Here is a 13,766-nt window from a genome sequence, read left to right as displayed (position 1 = left end):
TGCTTTTCAGGGGCACACCTTTCTGCCAGTCTGTTGAACTGGGGAGGTGTTTTCAAGGACCGACCGGTCTGGGGCCTTGGTCCCCCAGAAGCGCTTCTCCCCATCAACATGCTGGGACTAGGGCAATTCTATCTTTGCTTGCTTCTTCGGGAAATTCCCTTCTGGGCGGAACTCAAGTTTCCGACCATCTCAGCGACCTTCATTCCGGACATACTCAACTGGTAGGTGGCCTGTCTCAGCTGGTCCTCAGCCGTCCAAGGTGAGTGGTCCCTACATCCAGAGGTTTTTGCAGTGACCTGCAACCTCTAGGGCGCTCCAGGCGTGGACCTCTACTCGTCCCGCCACAACTGCAGCGTTCCTCTCTCCTGGTCGGGCTTTGCCCTACCTTCTCTGTTTCTTAGTCGGGCCTGGCCCTACCTTATCTGTTTCCTCCCCTTCCTCTCATTCCAGAGTCCTGAGGAAACTCACAGCAGAGGGCGTTCCCGCCATTCTCGTGGCCCAGCCTGGCTCTGGCGGGCATGGCACGTTGTCGCGGTCAGGCTCCTAACGACTTACCGCTTTGCCTTCCCTCTCTCCCAGACCTCCTATCTTAGGTCCCCTGTGCCACCCCTATTTACCGTCTCGGCTTTTGACGGCGTGGAGGTTGAGAACGCGGTTTCTCTTCACAAGTGGTTCGCACCATGCTGAGGGCTCGCAAGCCTTCCTCTGCAAAGATTTAACACCATACCTGGCGGTCCTATTTTCATTGGTGTGAATCTCAGCCTTTTTTCTCTGGTTGTGGTTTTCCTTCCCCGACCCCTTTTCCCTTTCCAGTCAGGGTTGGCCCAAGGGTTGGCTCTCAGCTCCCTTTAGGGTCAAAGTTCGGCCCTTTTCATTCCTTTGCAAAGTCCTCTGGCGTTCAATTCTCATGTCCAGACCTGCTTCAGGGAGTGGCACACACTGCCCCTCCTTCTCGGTCCCCTTCTCCCCCTTGGGACTTACACTTGGTCTTAGGTGCCCTGCAAGGCCCTCCTTTTGAACCTCTCAGGGACATTCCTCTTCGCCTCCTTCCCTGGAAGGTGGCGTTCCTTATTGCTCTTACCTCTGTTAGGTGGGTGCCAGAGCTGGCAGTTTTCTCCTGCCGTTCTGCCTTCCAGGTTGTATACCAGGACAAGTTGTTTTCCGTCCTGTTCCGTCCTTTTTACCTGAGATGGTTTCGACTTTTTCATCTCAATGAGGACATCGTCCTGCCGTCCTTTTGTCCGGCCCCTTCTCATCCCAGGGAGTTTGCTCCACAAACTGGTTGTGGAGAGGGCTGTTCGGGCTTATCTCTGTCACTTCTTTTCGGCAGTGTGACTCCTTTTTTTGTTTTTCCGGAAGGTCGTCTTAAAGGACGACCTGCTTCTACTGCCACCATTTTTCGGTGGATGCGGTCTGCTTACCGCTGCAAGGGGAAGATTCCCCCTTCTGGGTTTTGGCTCATTCTGCCAGTTTTTTGGGGCATCCTGGGCCTTTCACTTAGTGGCTTCGGCCTCGCAGTTCTGTACAGCGGCCACGTGGCCGTCTTTGCTCTCTTTCACAAGGTTCTACCAGATTCATACTTTTGCATCAGCTGATGCTACTCTGGGCTGTAAGGCGTTGCAGGCGGCGGTGGTCCAGCCGTTCACCTGACTGATTCCTTACCCACCCAAGGGACGGCTTTGGTACGTCCCAAGGTCTGTGTCCCCCAATGGAGCCGATAGAGAAAAAGGGATTTTTTTCTTACCGTAAAATCCTTTTCTCGGAGGATCCATTGGGGGACACAGCTCCTCCCCTTTCTTTGGTGTTCCTGTGTTTGGTTACCTGTCCGAGGATGTGTTCAGTTATTTTTTGTTCTGGTTGCCTCGGACTGGTCTTGGTTCTCTACCTCTCGGTCATCTCCTACTGCTTGGTGACTATACTGATTACCTCAGGCTCTGTATCGGGTATATCCTGCTGGGAGGAGCCAACTTTTTGGTTTCCATAGTGTCAAGTCTCCTAGCAACAACAGCATATACCCAAGGTCTGTGTCCCCCAATGGATCCTCCGAGAAAAGGATTTTACGGTAATACAAAAATCCCTTTATTCATCATATCTCTCTCTCCCATAAAGGGGTATTCTCATCTCAACTAACAACTAACATTGCGGATGTCCGCCATTACCGGCGGGTCCCTGGCTGCTGATAGCAGCCGGGACCTGCCGGGCATGACGCGAGCAATGCTTTGTACGTCATACTCTGAAATGTACGTCATAGTGCGCTAAGTACCACGTCACCATGACGTACATTTACGTCCATTGTCGTTAAGGGGTTAAAGGCCATTAGTACTCCACTAGGCATTCTGGGGAGAGGAAAAATAAATACAAGTAAAGATGATATATATATACAGTAAAATCTCCCTTAGTGGACACCTCCAGATAGGGGACACCTCCAATAGCGACAGTTTTTTATTCCCCGGCAGTGTCCCAAAAGGCTTCATGTATTTACCCTCCGAATAAGGGACACTCCTGATAGCGGACACACCCAATAGGGGACAAGAAACTCCCAATAGGGGACAAAACATACCCAATAGGGGATAAAACTCTCTCTATAAGGGACAACCAGGCTTATGTGCTGGCCGCCGTCAGGGGGGTACAGCCAATACACCAGTAAAGGGCCCTGGCCCCTGCAGCATTCCCAGCACAGAAGTAGAAGACCCCTGTTTGAATTTAGCAAAGTTGCCTTCTTCTCCATTCTTCTCCTTTTCTCCTCATGACAGCTCTTACCTACAAGCTATATACACTATATATATATATATATATATTTATACACACACACACACAGTAGAATCACCCAATAGCGGACACTTTTTTTCCCCTTGAGTGTTGCTATTGGGAGATTCTAATGTGTATATATAGAGTGTGCAATACAGGAATATGGGTGCACTACTGTGGTAGATGTATACAATGACATTGGCTATCCCTCAACACTGATGTTAAAATTGAGACATTCGCCAGTGTATCCTTATATGGACACACCAGAGCCCGCACACCAACGCCAAGGTTTCTCAAGATGGTGCGAGACCTACGCTAATCCTACCTGTGCTTGATAAGCAAAACAGGGGCCAGTGGGCAATTACGGCAGCATTCGGTCGACTCACAACTTCCTCCCAGATACCCTCCAGCGTGACTGAGCACACATGCAATGGGAGGAGGGAGGCAAGCTGCAAGCCCCACCTGAGTTGGCTAATATGGGTGCCTGGCCTCACAGGTGCTACCTTAATGCTGCCTTGAAGATATTCAAGGCGCATTAATTTTGGAGTTTACACACCTCCAAATATAAAATTTAAACAAACAACAAGAAACGTGGTCTCAAATGGCTGGAGGTGCTCAACCCCAAATGCGGTTGTGCATTTATACTGGGGGAGCAGATCCTGCCCTTGTAGTCCGTTACTAAGGGCGATCCCCAGCATAAAAATGCATACAATGGAGGATGCCTGCAGCGGACTACAAGTGCCACAATAGAATCCTACACCAGATAAATGGTGTGGATATGTAACAATTAGAATACAATACAGGAATATGGGTGCACTACTGTGGTAGATGTATACAATGACATTGGCTATCCCTCAACACTGATGTTAAAATTGAGACATTCGCCAGTGTATCCTTATATGAAGGACACACCAGAGCCCGCACACCAACGCCAAGGTTTCTCAAGATGGTGTGAGACCTACGCTAATCCTACCTGTGCTTGATAAGCAAAACAGGGGCCAGTGGGCAATTACGGCAGCATTCGGTCGACTCACAACTTCCTCCCATATATAGAGTGTGTATAGCTTGTAGGTAAGAGCTGTCAAGGTGAGGAAAGGAGCATGAATATTAGGAGAAGGAGGCAAATTTGCTAAATTAATGTATTTGCAAAAGCATTTGACTCAACATGCCCTACAGGTTAAACCACATTAGTGTAGATGGGAAAACCTGTATAAGTCTAATAAACCATCCTAGATGCTCCCCACAACATCATGGCCCAGATTTATCAAACTGTGTGAGAGAAAAGGTGAAGTGATTTTCCCACAGTAACCAATCACAGCTCAGCTTTCACTTTACCAGAGCTTGTTAGCTGAGCTGTATTTGGTTGCTGGGGGAAAATCACTTAACTTTTTCTCTCACAGTTTGATAAATCTGGGCCCATATTTTTAAAGAACTCTATATAAGGACCTAGCATTTCAAATGTATGGGGTATTGTTTGTAATGTATGTAATTGTTCCTTTTTTTTCCACCCCGAATGTTAGGATGCTGCACATTATGTTGATCAAAATATATCTCTAAATTCTTGTTGTGTCTCATTTTCAGACGTTCCTGTTAAATGAGCTTACACATTGTCAGTATCATCCAGAGCCGGCTGTGTATTCACTCGATTCTCCAGGCACTGGAGTCTATCCTTGCTGTAACCAAAAAGTCCTCAGATTTGACCCTGCACAGCTTCCAAAGGTCAGAGTTGTTATATTGATAACTTTATGGGGCATAGTTCAGTAAGCGCAGCCCAGAAAATGTAGCCTACTAAAGACACCAGCCACTCTGCACTCCACTTACATAGGATGGGAGTGAGAGACACGGCACAATGTGTGAAATGTGGGGTGGAAGAGGCGGATTATATGCATAGCCTTTGGCTATGTAGCAAAATATATGCATTCTGGGATTCGGTAATTTGTGAAATTGAGACCAAAATACCGGTGGAGGTGCCTCGCACAATTGAATTGAATTTACTTGGTGCTATAGGTAATATGGGTAAATATGAGAAGGTATTACATAGGATTCTCTTCTTTGCAAGATTGGTGATCTTAAGGAACTGGATATCTTCCGAGGAGCCACGGATAGAAGAATGGAAAAAGATGGGTTAAGAATTATGAAGGATAGGGAGTTTAGATGGGTTCGGAGTGGGAGAGGAAGGAGAGAGAGGAATAGGATCTGGAGTTATTGGTAAAAAAGAAGAGAAATTATATAATATATTTTTTTTTTGCCTGGACCAGGGGGTGGGGGGAAGGGAGGGTAAGGGATAGGAATTCTTTAATGTTATAAATTGTGTTCACTCTAGTTCCTTAAATGAACAAAGTTGTACCTATTGATGTTTTTTTCACTTATCAAACCCCCCCCCCCCCCCCCCCCCCAAAAAAAAAATGTCAAGAAAAGTTGAAGTAGATGGATATTTTTTCTCAACTAAAGCATTAAATATTTTCAGAGGATTTTGCAGGCAAGGTTTATTGATGGCCTATCCTCATGGTACGTCATCAATATCAGATTAGTGGGGTGACAACATCCTGCGCCCTGCCAATTACCTGTGTACAGAGCAGGAAGCTGAGCTACCATTATTTTCCAGCACAGCCTTCAGCCTGTTGGACATTGAGTTCACCAGAGCTTCACAGGTTGCCACTGGACCAGTATTAGAGAGTGTGAGAGCAATAACACCAAATGTAAAAACACCTGCTGCCCATTCACACCTGTGAACTTGTAATGCTTACAAGTCACGTGACAGCGGGGAGGGAAAATGGCTCATTGGGCTCAATTTGGACATTTGCACTTAGGGTTGTACTCACTTTTGTTGCCAAGGTTTAGGCATTAATGGCTGTGTGTTGAGTTATTTTGAGGGGACACAATATTAAACACTGTTATACAGGCTGTGCACTCAATACTGTACATTGTAGCAGAGTGTCATTTCTTCAGTGCTGTCACATGGAAATATATAATACAATATTTACATAAATGTGAGGGGTGGACTCACTTATGGGAGATACTTTATCAACCCCAGTAAGATAATATATTGTTGTATAACAGTGTTATTTGGAATTATTTTACAATATTGACAGGGATCATTGTGCTTTAGCAAAGACTGTTTTTTATTCCACTTACCAAAATTGTACTTATGCAATTGGAAATCTAGAATATGTATATTTTTGTGAAGTGTTATTTGTTAACAAGGATTATTAAACCGTGCTTTGTTGCTCACCAGGGTTGTAAAGTCCGAGATCATGTTATTGGTCTGTCCGGAGGAGATGCACCAAAGAGTTCTATGAACTTACTATGTGACCTCTTACAGAGAAGGGATATTATAGTAGTTCCTTTTTCTAAAGACTCAAATGGGTAAATATTTTTATTCTATACATTAGTTAACCCAAATCCATATTTCTTTACAGTGGTTATACCTCAGTTTTGTGCTTCTACACAGGGACTCTGGAATTAGCCTAAGTCAAGATAAAAGTCATGAATGTGATGTCCAAATAGAGCCGAGCGCAGCATGTGCACAGAAGACAGCGGAGATTAATGCTGTGAGTCTCTGATAATCTCAGACACATATTGCATAGGTTGAAAACCTCTAGTATAATCACAAAATATACCGGTAAATTCACTGATATCAAAGGTAGTTTGGTATAAAAATATATGGAAAGGGCAGCAATAAATGAGGAAGAGGACTGGCCCTTAAGGGGGTATTCCAGCCTGTTACACATATCCTCTACTTACTAGGGTATAATGTAAAATCGGGTATAATGTCTGATTGTGGGGACCGGGCAGATTAGACACCGGGTACAGTCACTGAATACAGTGCTCAGCTATCTCCAACACCTTCTATAGACATTAAATGGAGCGTGACCTACCACTTCATTCCAAAACAGGTCCCAGTTCTTGGCATCATGGGGAAAAGTGGGGAGGGGCAACCTCTGGGGTAGGTAATTAGTATTAGAGGTTAGAATACCCGTTAATTCTGTACACTAAGCTCACACTTTCTTGTTATCTTGCACAAAAAATCCACTGACAGACTACCTCGAGAACAATAACCCCCTTGCCAAATGGCATGTTTTTGGGCCCAAAATGCATCAACAACAATTCAGTGGCTTTGGTAGTTACTCTTTGTACTCTTGAGGGGGGGGGGTACCCATTATTGGCCAACCTTTTGGCCTAACATTTCTAAGATACCCTTCAATTCAAGTCTGTTTCATAAAGAAGTTGTCTAGTTTAGAAGCTGGTTTGTCCGACACTAAACCCAATACACAGGGTTATAGTGCGGGTAAACCAGATTAAAGTGAGGTATAACTCACCCAGATCCCCGGTCCGTTTCTGGAGATAGACCCTTTATTAGCCTCTATAACTAATATTTTAATTGCTGTCTTTGTGCAATAGAGGCGGGACTTGGCATACCTAGCCATCCCTGCCTTCTACCCCTTTGCTCCCATATCAGAGCAGAGAGGAAGGAGGCAAGGATGCTGGCTGTGCCTGGCCCCCCTCCATTGCAATTGATATAAGCATTGTGGTTAATGACAGGTCTCTCTGCAACCGGACCACGGATCCAGGTAAATTATATCTCATTTTAATATGGTTCACCTGCACTATAATCCAGTGTATTAGGCTTAATGTTCTGCCTTCATTCCAGACCTCATAGAGAATAGTTTGTAATACAAAGTAAATACTGTCCACAAAAAGGGAGGTGACTCCTGTATTTAGTGATATTCATTTATCCGCAGTCTAATACCTATTACCTCTGTCTTCTCTTTTCTTTCATGTCTCTCTTCTTCTTTCCCTTTTGGTGGGTTAGTTTCTTTTATTAAAAAACTTCAGTCTTCAGCTGGTAAGTAGAAGTGACAAATATCCATCTTACCTGGGTGAGGTTGCCTTCCTAACACTTTGCTTATTGCAACTGCTGTTTAAGGGGTTGTTTAATTTAAAAGTGTCATAAACCATATTAGAGAATTCTGAGTTGCTACAGGGGGTTCTTGTTCACAATCCTTATCTCTTGGCTGACTGAAGAGTGCATAGAGAGTCTGTTACCAGGAAGGACCTGTCTTTTCCTGCATTCAGGCCCGGTGCATACAAAGGCAGCTCAAGCAGCTGCCTTAGGGTGCAGGCATTGGAGGGGCAAAAAACTCTGAACCACAGGCACCCCCTCCGCCCCCCTTCCCCCCCCCCCCCCTGCCAAAGTAAAATAAGTGGCGAAGCATATGATGTACGCATCGCCACTTACAGTATTGTTAAGAAGCAGGGAACAGCATTTCTCTCTGCTCCTATACTTTAGATCGGCACAGCACTCCCACTGCAGGACTTCTTCAGCAAGCTGCCGGCGATGAGATGACGTCCTCACCCGCGGCTTGCTGAAGAAGTCCTGCACCGGAGCCCGGACCTCAGGGAGGAAGTGGAGTGGAGGGAAGGTGAGTTAAAGTTTTATTTTTTTGGGGGGAGGGGGCTGGAATACCTATGTAACTAATGCCCTTCACCTGTGTAGATGAAAATCCTTGCACCGGCCCTGCCTGCATTACATATAACCATTAAATTGAATTCTCTTCAATTCAACAAGACCAATATTATTCTTAATGTCACTAATGGAGGTGCTGCAAAGCAATTGCTGCCATGTTTTTACTGATCACTGGGTATCGGAGCAGGGGAATATATTGTGATCTGTTTATGGTTAAAGAATCCTTCTCATAAGGAGTGCCCAAACTCTTTGGGGGAAATTTATCATTTGTATGTGGACTATATTTTTGCTCTAAATTTTTGCACCTTTTTAAGTAGACTATCTTATCATTGTGTGGAAATGTTTAAATCAAGGGAAGGGGGGATTTATTTAAACCTGTGTAGAGGAAAAGTGATGCCATTGCCCATAGCAACCAATCAGATTGCTTCTTTCATTTTTCAGAGGCCTTTTTAAAAATGAATCAGAAATCTGATTGGTTGCTATGGACCACGCTGCCTTTACACAGGTTTTGATAAATCTCCCCAAGTTGTTTTTCTTCAGTGGTCTGGAATTTATTATTTACAAAGTTTTTGGTAAAAAGTCAGAAAGCCCTTAATGTGTCTCAAATCTACAGCAGTCATGACCTGGCTTACAAAAATGGCTGTGGAAAGCATTAGTAAAGAGTCCCACAAATTTGGGCTAAACACTTAGGCTAAACATTTGCTGTAAAAGTCGCAAAAGAGGTACCATACAAATTGGTATGCTGAAGTGTCATTTCAAAAAATTGTGTACTGGCACCATATTTTTTACATGCCCTGCACCATTATATAAATTTGGTGCACATACACATCACCACCACAAGGGGGTACTCCGCCCCTAGACATCTTATCCCCTATCCGAAGGATAGGGGATAAGATGTCAGATCGCCGGAGTCCCGCTGCTGGGGACACCCGGCATCTCCGCTGCGGCACCCACCTGTAGCGGCTTCCGGAACCGCTGGAGGTCCTCACGCTAAGTCCATCCCGACCACGGGGGCTGAAGATCGTGTAGTCACGACTGTGCCCCCTGTGTGATATCAGACCCCGCCCCCTCAATGCAAGTCTATGGGAGGGGGCGTGACAGCTGATAAGATGTCTAGGGGCGGAGTACCTCTTTAAGGTGTAAGAAAATTGTTCACCTACACCACCCACAGTACATTTCCCCTTTTAAACTTCTGATTTCTTACTGACTTACAGTAAATGTAGTGCAACAAAATTCCCTTAATCAAGCACCTAAAAGATTGGCAGTATAGATAGTGCACCACTTGTCTTATAAAGTGGAGGTGGAGCCAACATTGTATGTTACAGTTTTACAGATTCACACATTTTTTTTGTGTAATAGTCATCTACAAATCAACAAAAGATTTCCTGCTATTTTCATAAAGTCATCCCAGAAAATAAAGGCTGCGTTGTCAGTCATAATATTGCTTGTGTATGCTAGTATCAGCTCTGCTATTTCCCTTCTGTATGATGTAAGTCATACGCTGTACTGGGCTGCTTACCTGTTAGGTGTCAGAAACTAACAGTAATACGCTATGATCATGTGACGTTTAGTTTTGGGAAACTGGCCCCACCGTTTGAAAATTAAAAAGTTTTATTCTTTGTTATGGAGCAAGAAACATATTCTCCAATGGTTTTAATTAAACATTTTCCTTAGTTTCTCTTCTACAGCCCCTGCAGTGTGTTGTGTGAGCTCTATTTTCTGTTTACACTTGTACACAGCCTATTTAATTCTCCCCTGAAGGCTCCTTTGCATCTGCTTTCCTCTCTTTCTCCAGCCTTTTTGAGCCATCATCAAGGTTTCTTTCCTGTCTCCAAGCTGCTTTGTAACCCCCTCCCTGATTTTATCTTTAGCTGAAAGGTGGATTATTTTATCTTTCTACGTAGCAGCTAAATGGTAAAGAAATTCTTAGCAGGGGCTGTTTAGAAAGTTGCCTTAACCTTAGGCTCACAGTTGTAACATTCTGTCAGACTAGGAGATTCCATACCCATAAAGTTGCTAGCCCAACAACAAGGGGAAAATAATTAGGTCTGTTGATTGGTGGAGTAAACTGTTTACAAGTAGTGGAGACTAGGTTTATACGCAAATGTCTCTTTCTATAGTATAACATAGACTTCGCTATATATTTACTTATTTGTTTTCTGATCAAGAAACAACAGTCTCTGCTCTCAGAAGACGATGACTACACTACTGGATCTGAGGTGACAGAAGACGAGGTTGGAGATGAAGAAGAAGTATCAAAAAAACCAGGTGCGCTTCTTGATCGCTTAATGAGTACCTCTCATGAACTTGTTACATTTTATAATCCTCCCAGTTCACTGCCCCATCATGATAAACCACCCCCTGCCTTTATTTTTATTATTTTTTAGTTTTCCACCTTGATATTGCTCTGTATTTTCTACTCAGTCTCAGACTGGGAAGGGGCGTTACCCAGCAGGCTGTGACATCATCTGAAGTCATACAGGGGAGAACTTCCTCCCTCACTCTGCTACACACAGCCCAGAGCAGCTCAGTGTGTGAGATAAGCTATGATTGGCTAAGGCTGCACACACACCCCTCAGCACTTCAGACTGCATTTCCTGATGTTGAACTTCTGCCAGGCCAGCAGGAGTCCAAAGTCTGTACAAGAGATGAGGGAAATGTGCTGTGGATATGTAGGAAGACACCTAGTGGCAGCTTTTTTAAACACAAATGAAACATAGAAAACTCCTTTTTTTTTTAAACAAAGTACATTAGAAATATTTTTTATTTACCATAAAAATGCAATAGCAAAAATTAGTTTTAATGAGAGTGCCCATTTAACTTGTCTCCCTCATTGCTTTGTAGACAGTAGCAAACACACTGAAATGTATGGTTATATCAAAGCAAACTAAAAACTACATATTTCACCAGCCCCATAGAGATGAACCTGCTGTACCTGAACCTGATGTCTGACATTTTATATACATTGTCAGCAAAACATCTAAGAATCCTATGGACTTAATCTGAGGAGCACCTCTGTAACCATAACTACATATTAAAGGGGTACTCCGGTGGAAACTACAGAGGAAATTATTTTCTTTTTGGAACACAGTGCTCTCTGCTGACATCATGACCACAGTGCTCTCTGCTGACATCTCTGTCCATTTTAGGAACTGACCAGAGCAGCATATGTTTGCTATTTGGATTTTCTCCTACTCTGGACAGTTCTTAAAATGGACAGAGATGTCAGCAGAGAGCACTGTGGTCATGATGTCAGCAGAGAGCTCTGTGTTCCAAAAAGAAAATAATTTCCTCTGTAGTATTCAGCAGCTAATAAGTACTGGAAGGATTAAGATTTTTTAATAGAAGTAATTTACAAATCTGTTTAGCTTTCTGGCACCAGTTGATAAAAAAAAAAAATCCACCAGAGTACCCCTTTAAGTAACCCCATAATTTTTCTCCATTGCTTTCCAAAAGTGAACAATTGAAGATTTGTCTTAAAAACTGCCTACATGAATGTTTTTGATGTAAGGCAGGGTTCCCTTATACCTGGCTATCTAGATCCACCCCAAATGGAAACACTGAGTGCAACAAGCTGGATGCTTTGCCCCCAGCGTCCCATCTGGTGCCCCATTGGCTGAATTGAATTACAGTACCAGACCTTTGGACAATCTGGCATGGAGCAAAAAATGCTTTGTACATTTTTTTTCTTTTTGATCTAGCAAGACTACGCTGGAGAGCAATTTTGCTAGACTACTGGATATATGGGAACCTGGCAAAGAAATGGACACAGCTTTTTCACATAGTTTCCTAAAATGTTAACCTATAGCCACTCCAAACTTTACCAATGTTCCTCATTCTGCTGTCATGTATTCAAACCTTCTGACCACTTCATAGCCAATAAACCTGCCTTATCAGTAAGTAAGTATCAAAGTCCTGCATGTTAGGGTCAATTCACACAGCGGAATTCTGCCTGAAATGAAAGCCCAATACACTTCTATGGGATTCCGCACTCCCGTTGACACTTCGGAAATTCCGCTTGCGGGATTTCCGAAGTGTCAACGGTAGTGCGGAATCCCATAGAAGTGTATTGGGCTTTCGTTTCAGGCGGAATTCCGCTGGCAGAAATTCCGCCGTGATAATAGACCCTTTGTTTTTATTGACACTATATAGTATTACACTTACCATCATTTATGGTTTTTCTTCCATTGACTGGCATTGGTACGATGTACCTGTCTGAACGGACAGGTTGTAATCCCTTGTACTGTGATTACTGTGTTTTATGTCAGTAATAAAAATAAGTTTAAAAAAAATTTGTACAAAAAGATTTTTAAATCTATTGCAAAGATTCCCTGTGAATATGTAGGTGATGGGTTAGAACTCCATTTTAGTGCCTATTAATCTTTCCATCAAATATTTGATTTGTTATTAACAGGAAGGAAACAAAAACCAAAGAAGTCCAATAGACAGCCAAAAAAACACACCTCTTCACCAAGTATTCATAAAAAAGAAAGGCCGCAAGAAAAGGTAAGTTTCTACACTGCACTATTTATTGCTGTTATTGGCAAGATGAATTAATTTATCTAGGGTTGTTTAAAGGGTTATTCATACAGAATTGATGGCTATCCTCAGAATACGACTTTCTTGTTTGCAATTGATAAAGGGAGATTACCCTCCCGAAACGCGTCTTGCCACGAGCTGTCGTTTCATGTATTTTTGTTTTATTTCTTTTCTTTGTACTTTTTACCAAGTTTTCAAATTGAGCTATTGAAACTACTGTACACCTGAATCCCAGATTGGTTGGAAGTGCCCCTGCAGTCAAATTTTTCCTCAGTCTTTCAGCTTATCCTCAGGATAGGCAATCTATATTAGATCTGAGGAGGTCAAATTCTAGGCACCCCTTTATCAATCTCTGTACTATGAGTACAGATGGTGCAAAGTACTGCATTGTTGCCCCAGTAATAGTGGATCCCGGCCAATCTATTCTGTTTCGTAAAGATGTTTAAAGGAATAGTCTAGTCTTGAAAAACGTATCCCCTATCCTAATTTCAGATCGCGGGGGGTCCGACCACTGGGATCCTTTGCGATCTCCGATACGGGGCCCAGGCAGCCCGCAGGAATGGGGCGTGTCAACCAACGCACGAAGCGGGAACTTGTCAACAACTCTATGGCAGAGCCAGAGCGCTGCCTTCGGCAATCTCCGGCTCCGCCATTGCGCTGTATTGAGGGAGTGTGTTGGCCTCCACTTCATGCAGTGGCCGACACACGCTCACTGAGCAGCAAGCAGGGGCCCCGTACGAGAGACCACGGGTGGTCCCAGTGGTTGTACCTCCCACAGTCTGAAAAGTCTATCTTTAGGATAGGGTTTAGGTTTTTCAGGACTGCACTACTCCTTTAACCCCTTCAAGAAGCAGGAAGAGAAACTAGGAAAAAATATGCATGGAGAAGAGTTACAGCCTCAATGACATGAAAAAAGAACATTACCACTAAATTCTCCTTGCTTTGGGTGCTGAAATATTTGTCATACCATGTCGTCAGAATGGGATTTCATTTATTAGATATGCCACATCCT

General features: G+C 43.7%; 1 protein-coding gene across 6 annotated transcripts in view; it reads left to right on the top strand.

The window, feature by feature from the left end:
* Positions 1 to 13,766, top strand: part of LOC130362734 (SANT and BTB domain regulator of class switch recombination-like) — a 96,850-nt gene that overhangs the window by 78,859 nt on the left and 4,225 nt on the right. For 5 of the 6 annotated variants that reach the window (XM_056567670.1, XM_056567671.1, XM_056567669.1 and 2 more), the window contains 6 exons: positions 4,330 to 4,467; positions 5,984 to 6,114; positions 6,200 to 6,299; positions 7,562 to 7,594; positions 10,384 to 10,483; positions 12,630 to 12,721. In XM_056567670.1, the coding sequence (XP_056423645.1) occupies positions 4,330 to 4,467; positions 5,984 to 6,114; positions 6,200 to 6,299; positions 7,562 to 7,594; positions 10,384 to 10,483; positions 12,630 to 12,721 (594 nt within the window). The remainder of the gene's footprint in view (positions 1 to 4,329; positions 4,468 to 5,983; positions 6,115 to 6,199; positions 6,300 to 7,561; positions 7,595 to 10,383; positions 10,484 to 12,629; positions 12,722 to 13,766) is intronic. The other variant, XM_056567672.1, reaches the window with a different exon arrangement.

Source organism: Hyla sarda, chromosome 3 (genome assembly GCF_029499605.1).
Source record: "Hyla sarda isolate aHylSar1 chromosome 3, aHylSar1.hap1, whole genome shotgun sequence".
Classification (NCBI taxonomy): Eukaryota; Metazoa; Chordata; class Amphibia; order Anura; family Hylidae; genus Hyla; species Hyla sarda.
The sequence above is the reverse complement of the archived record's forward strand: the minus strand, read 5'-3'. Positions and strand labels throughout refer to the sequence as shown.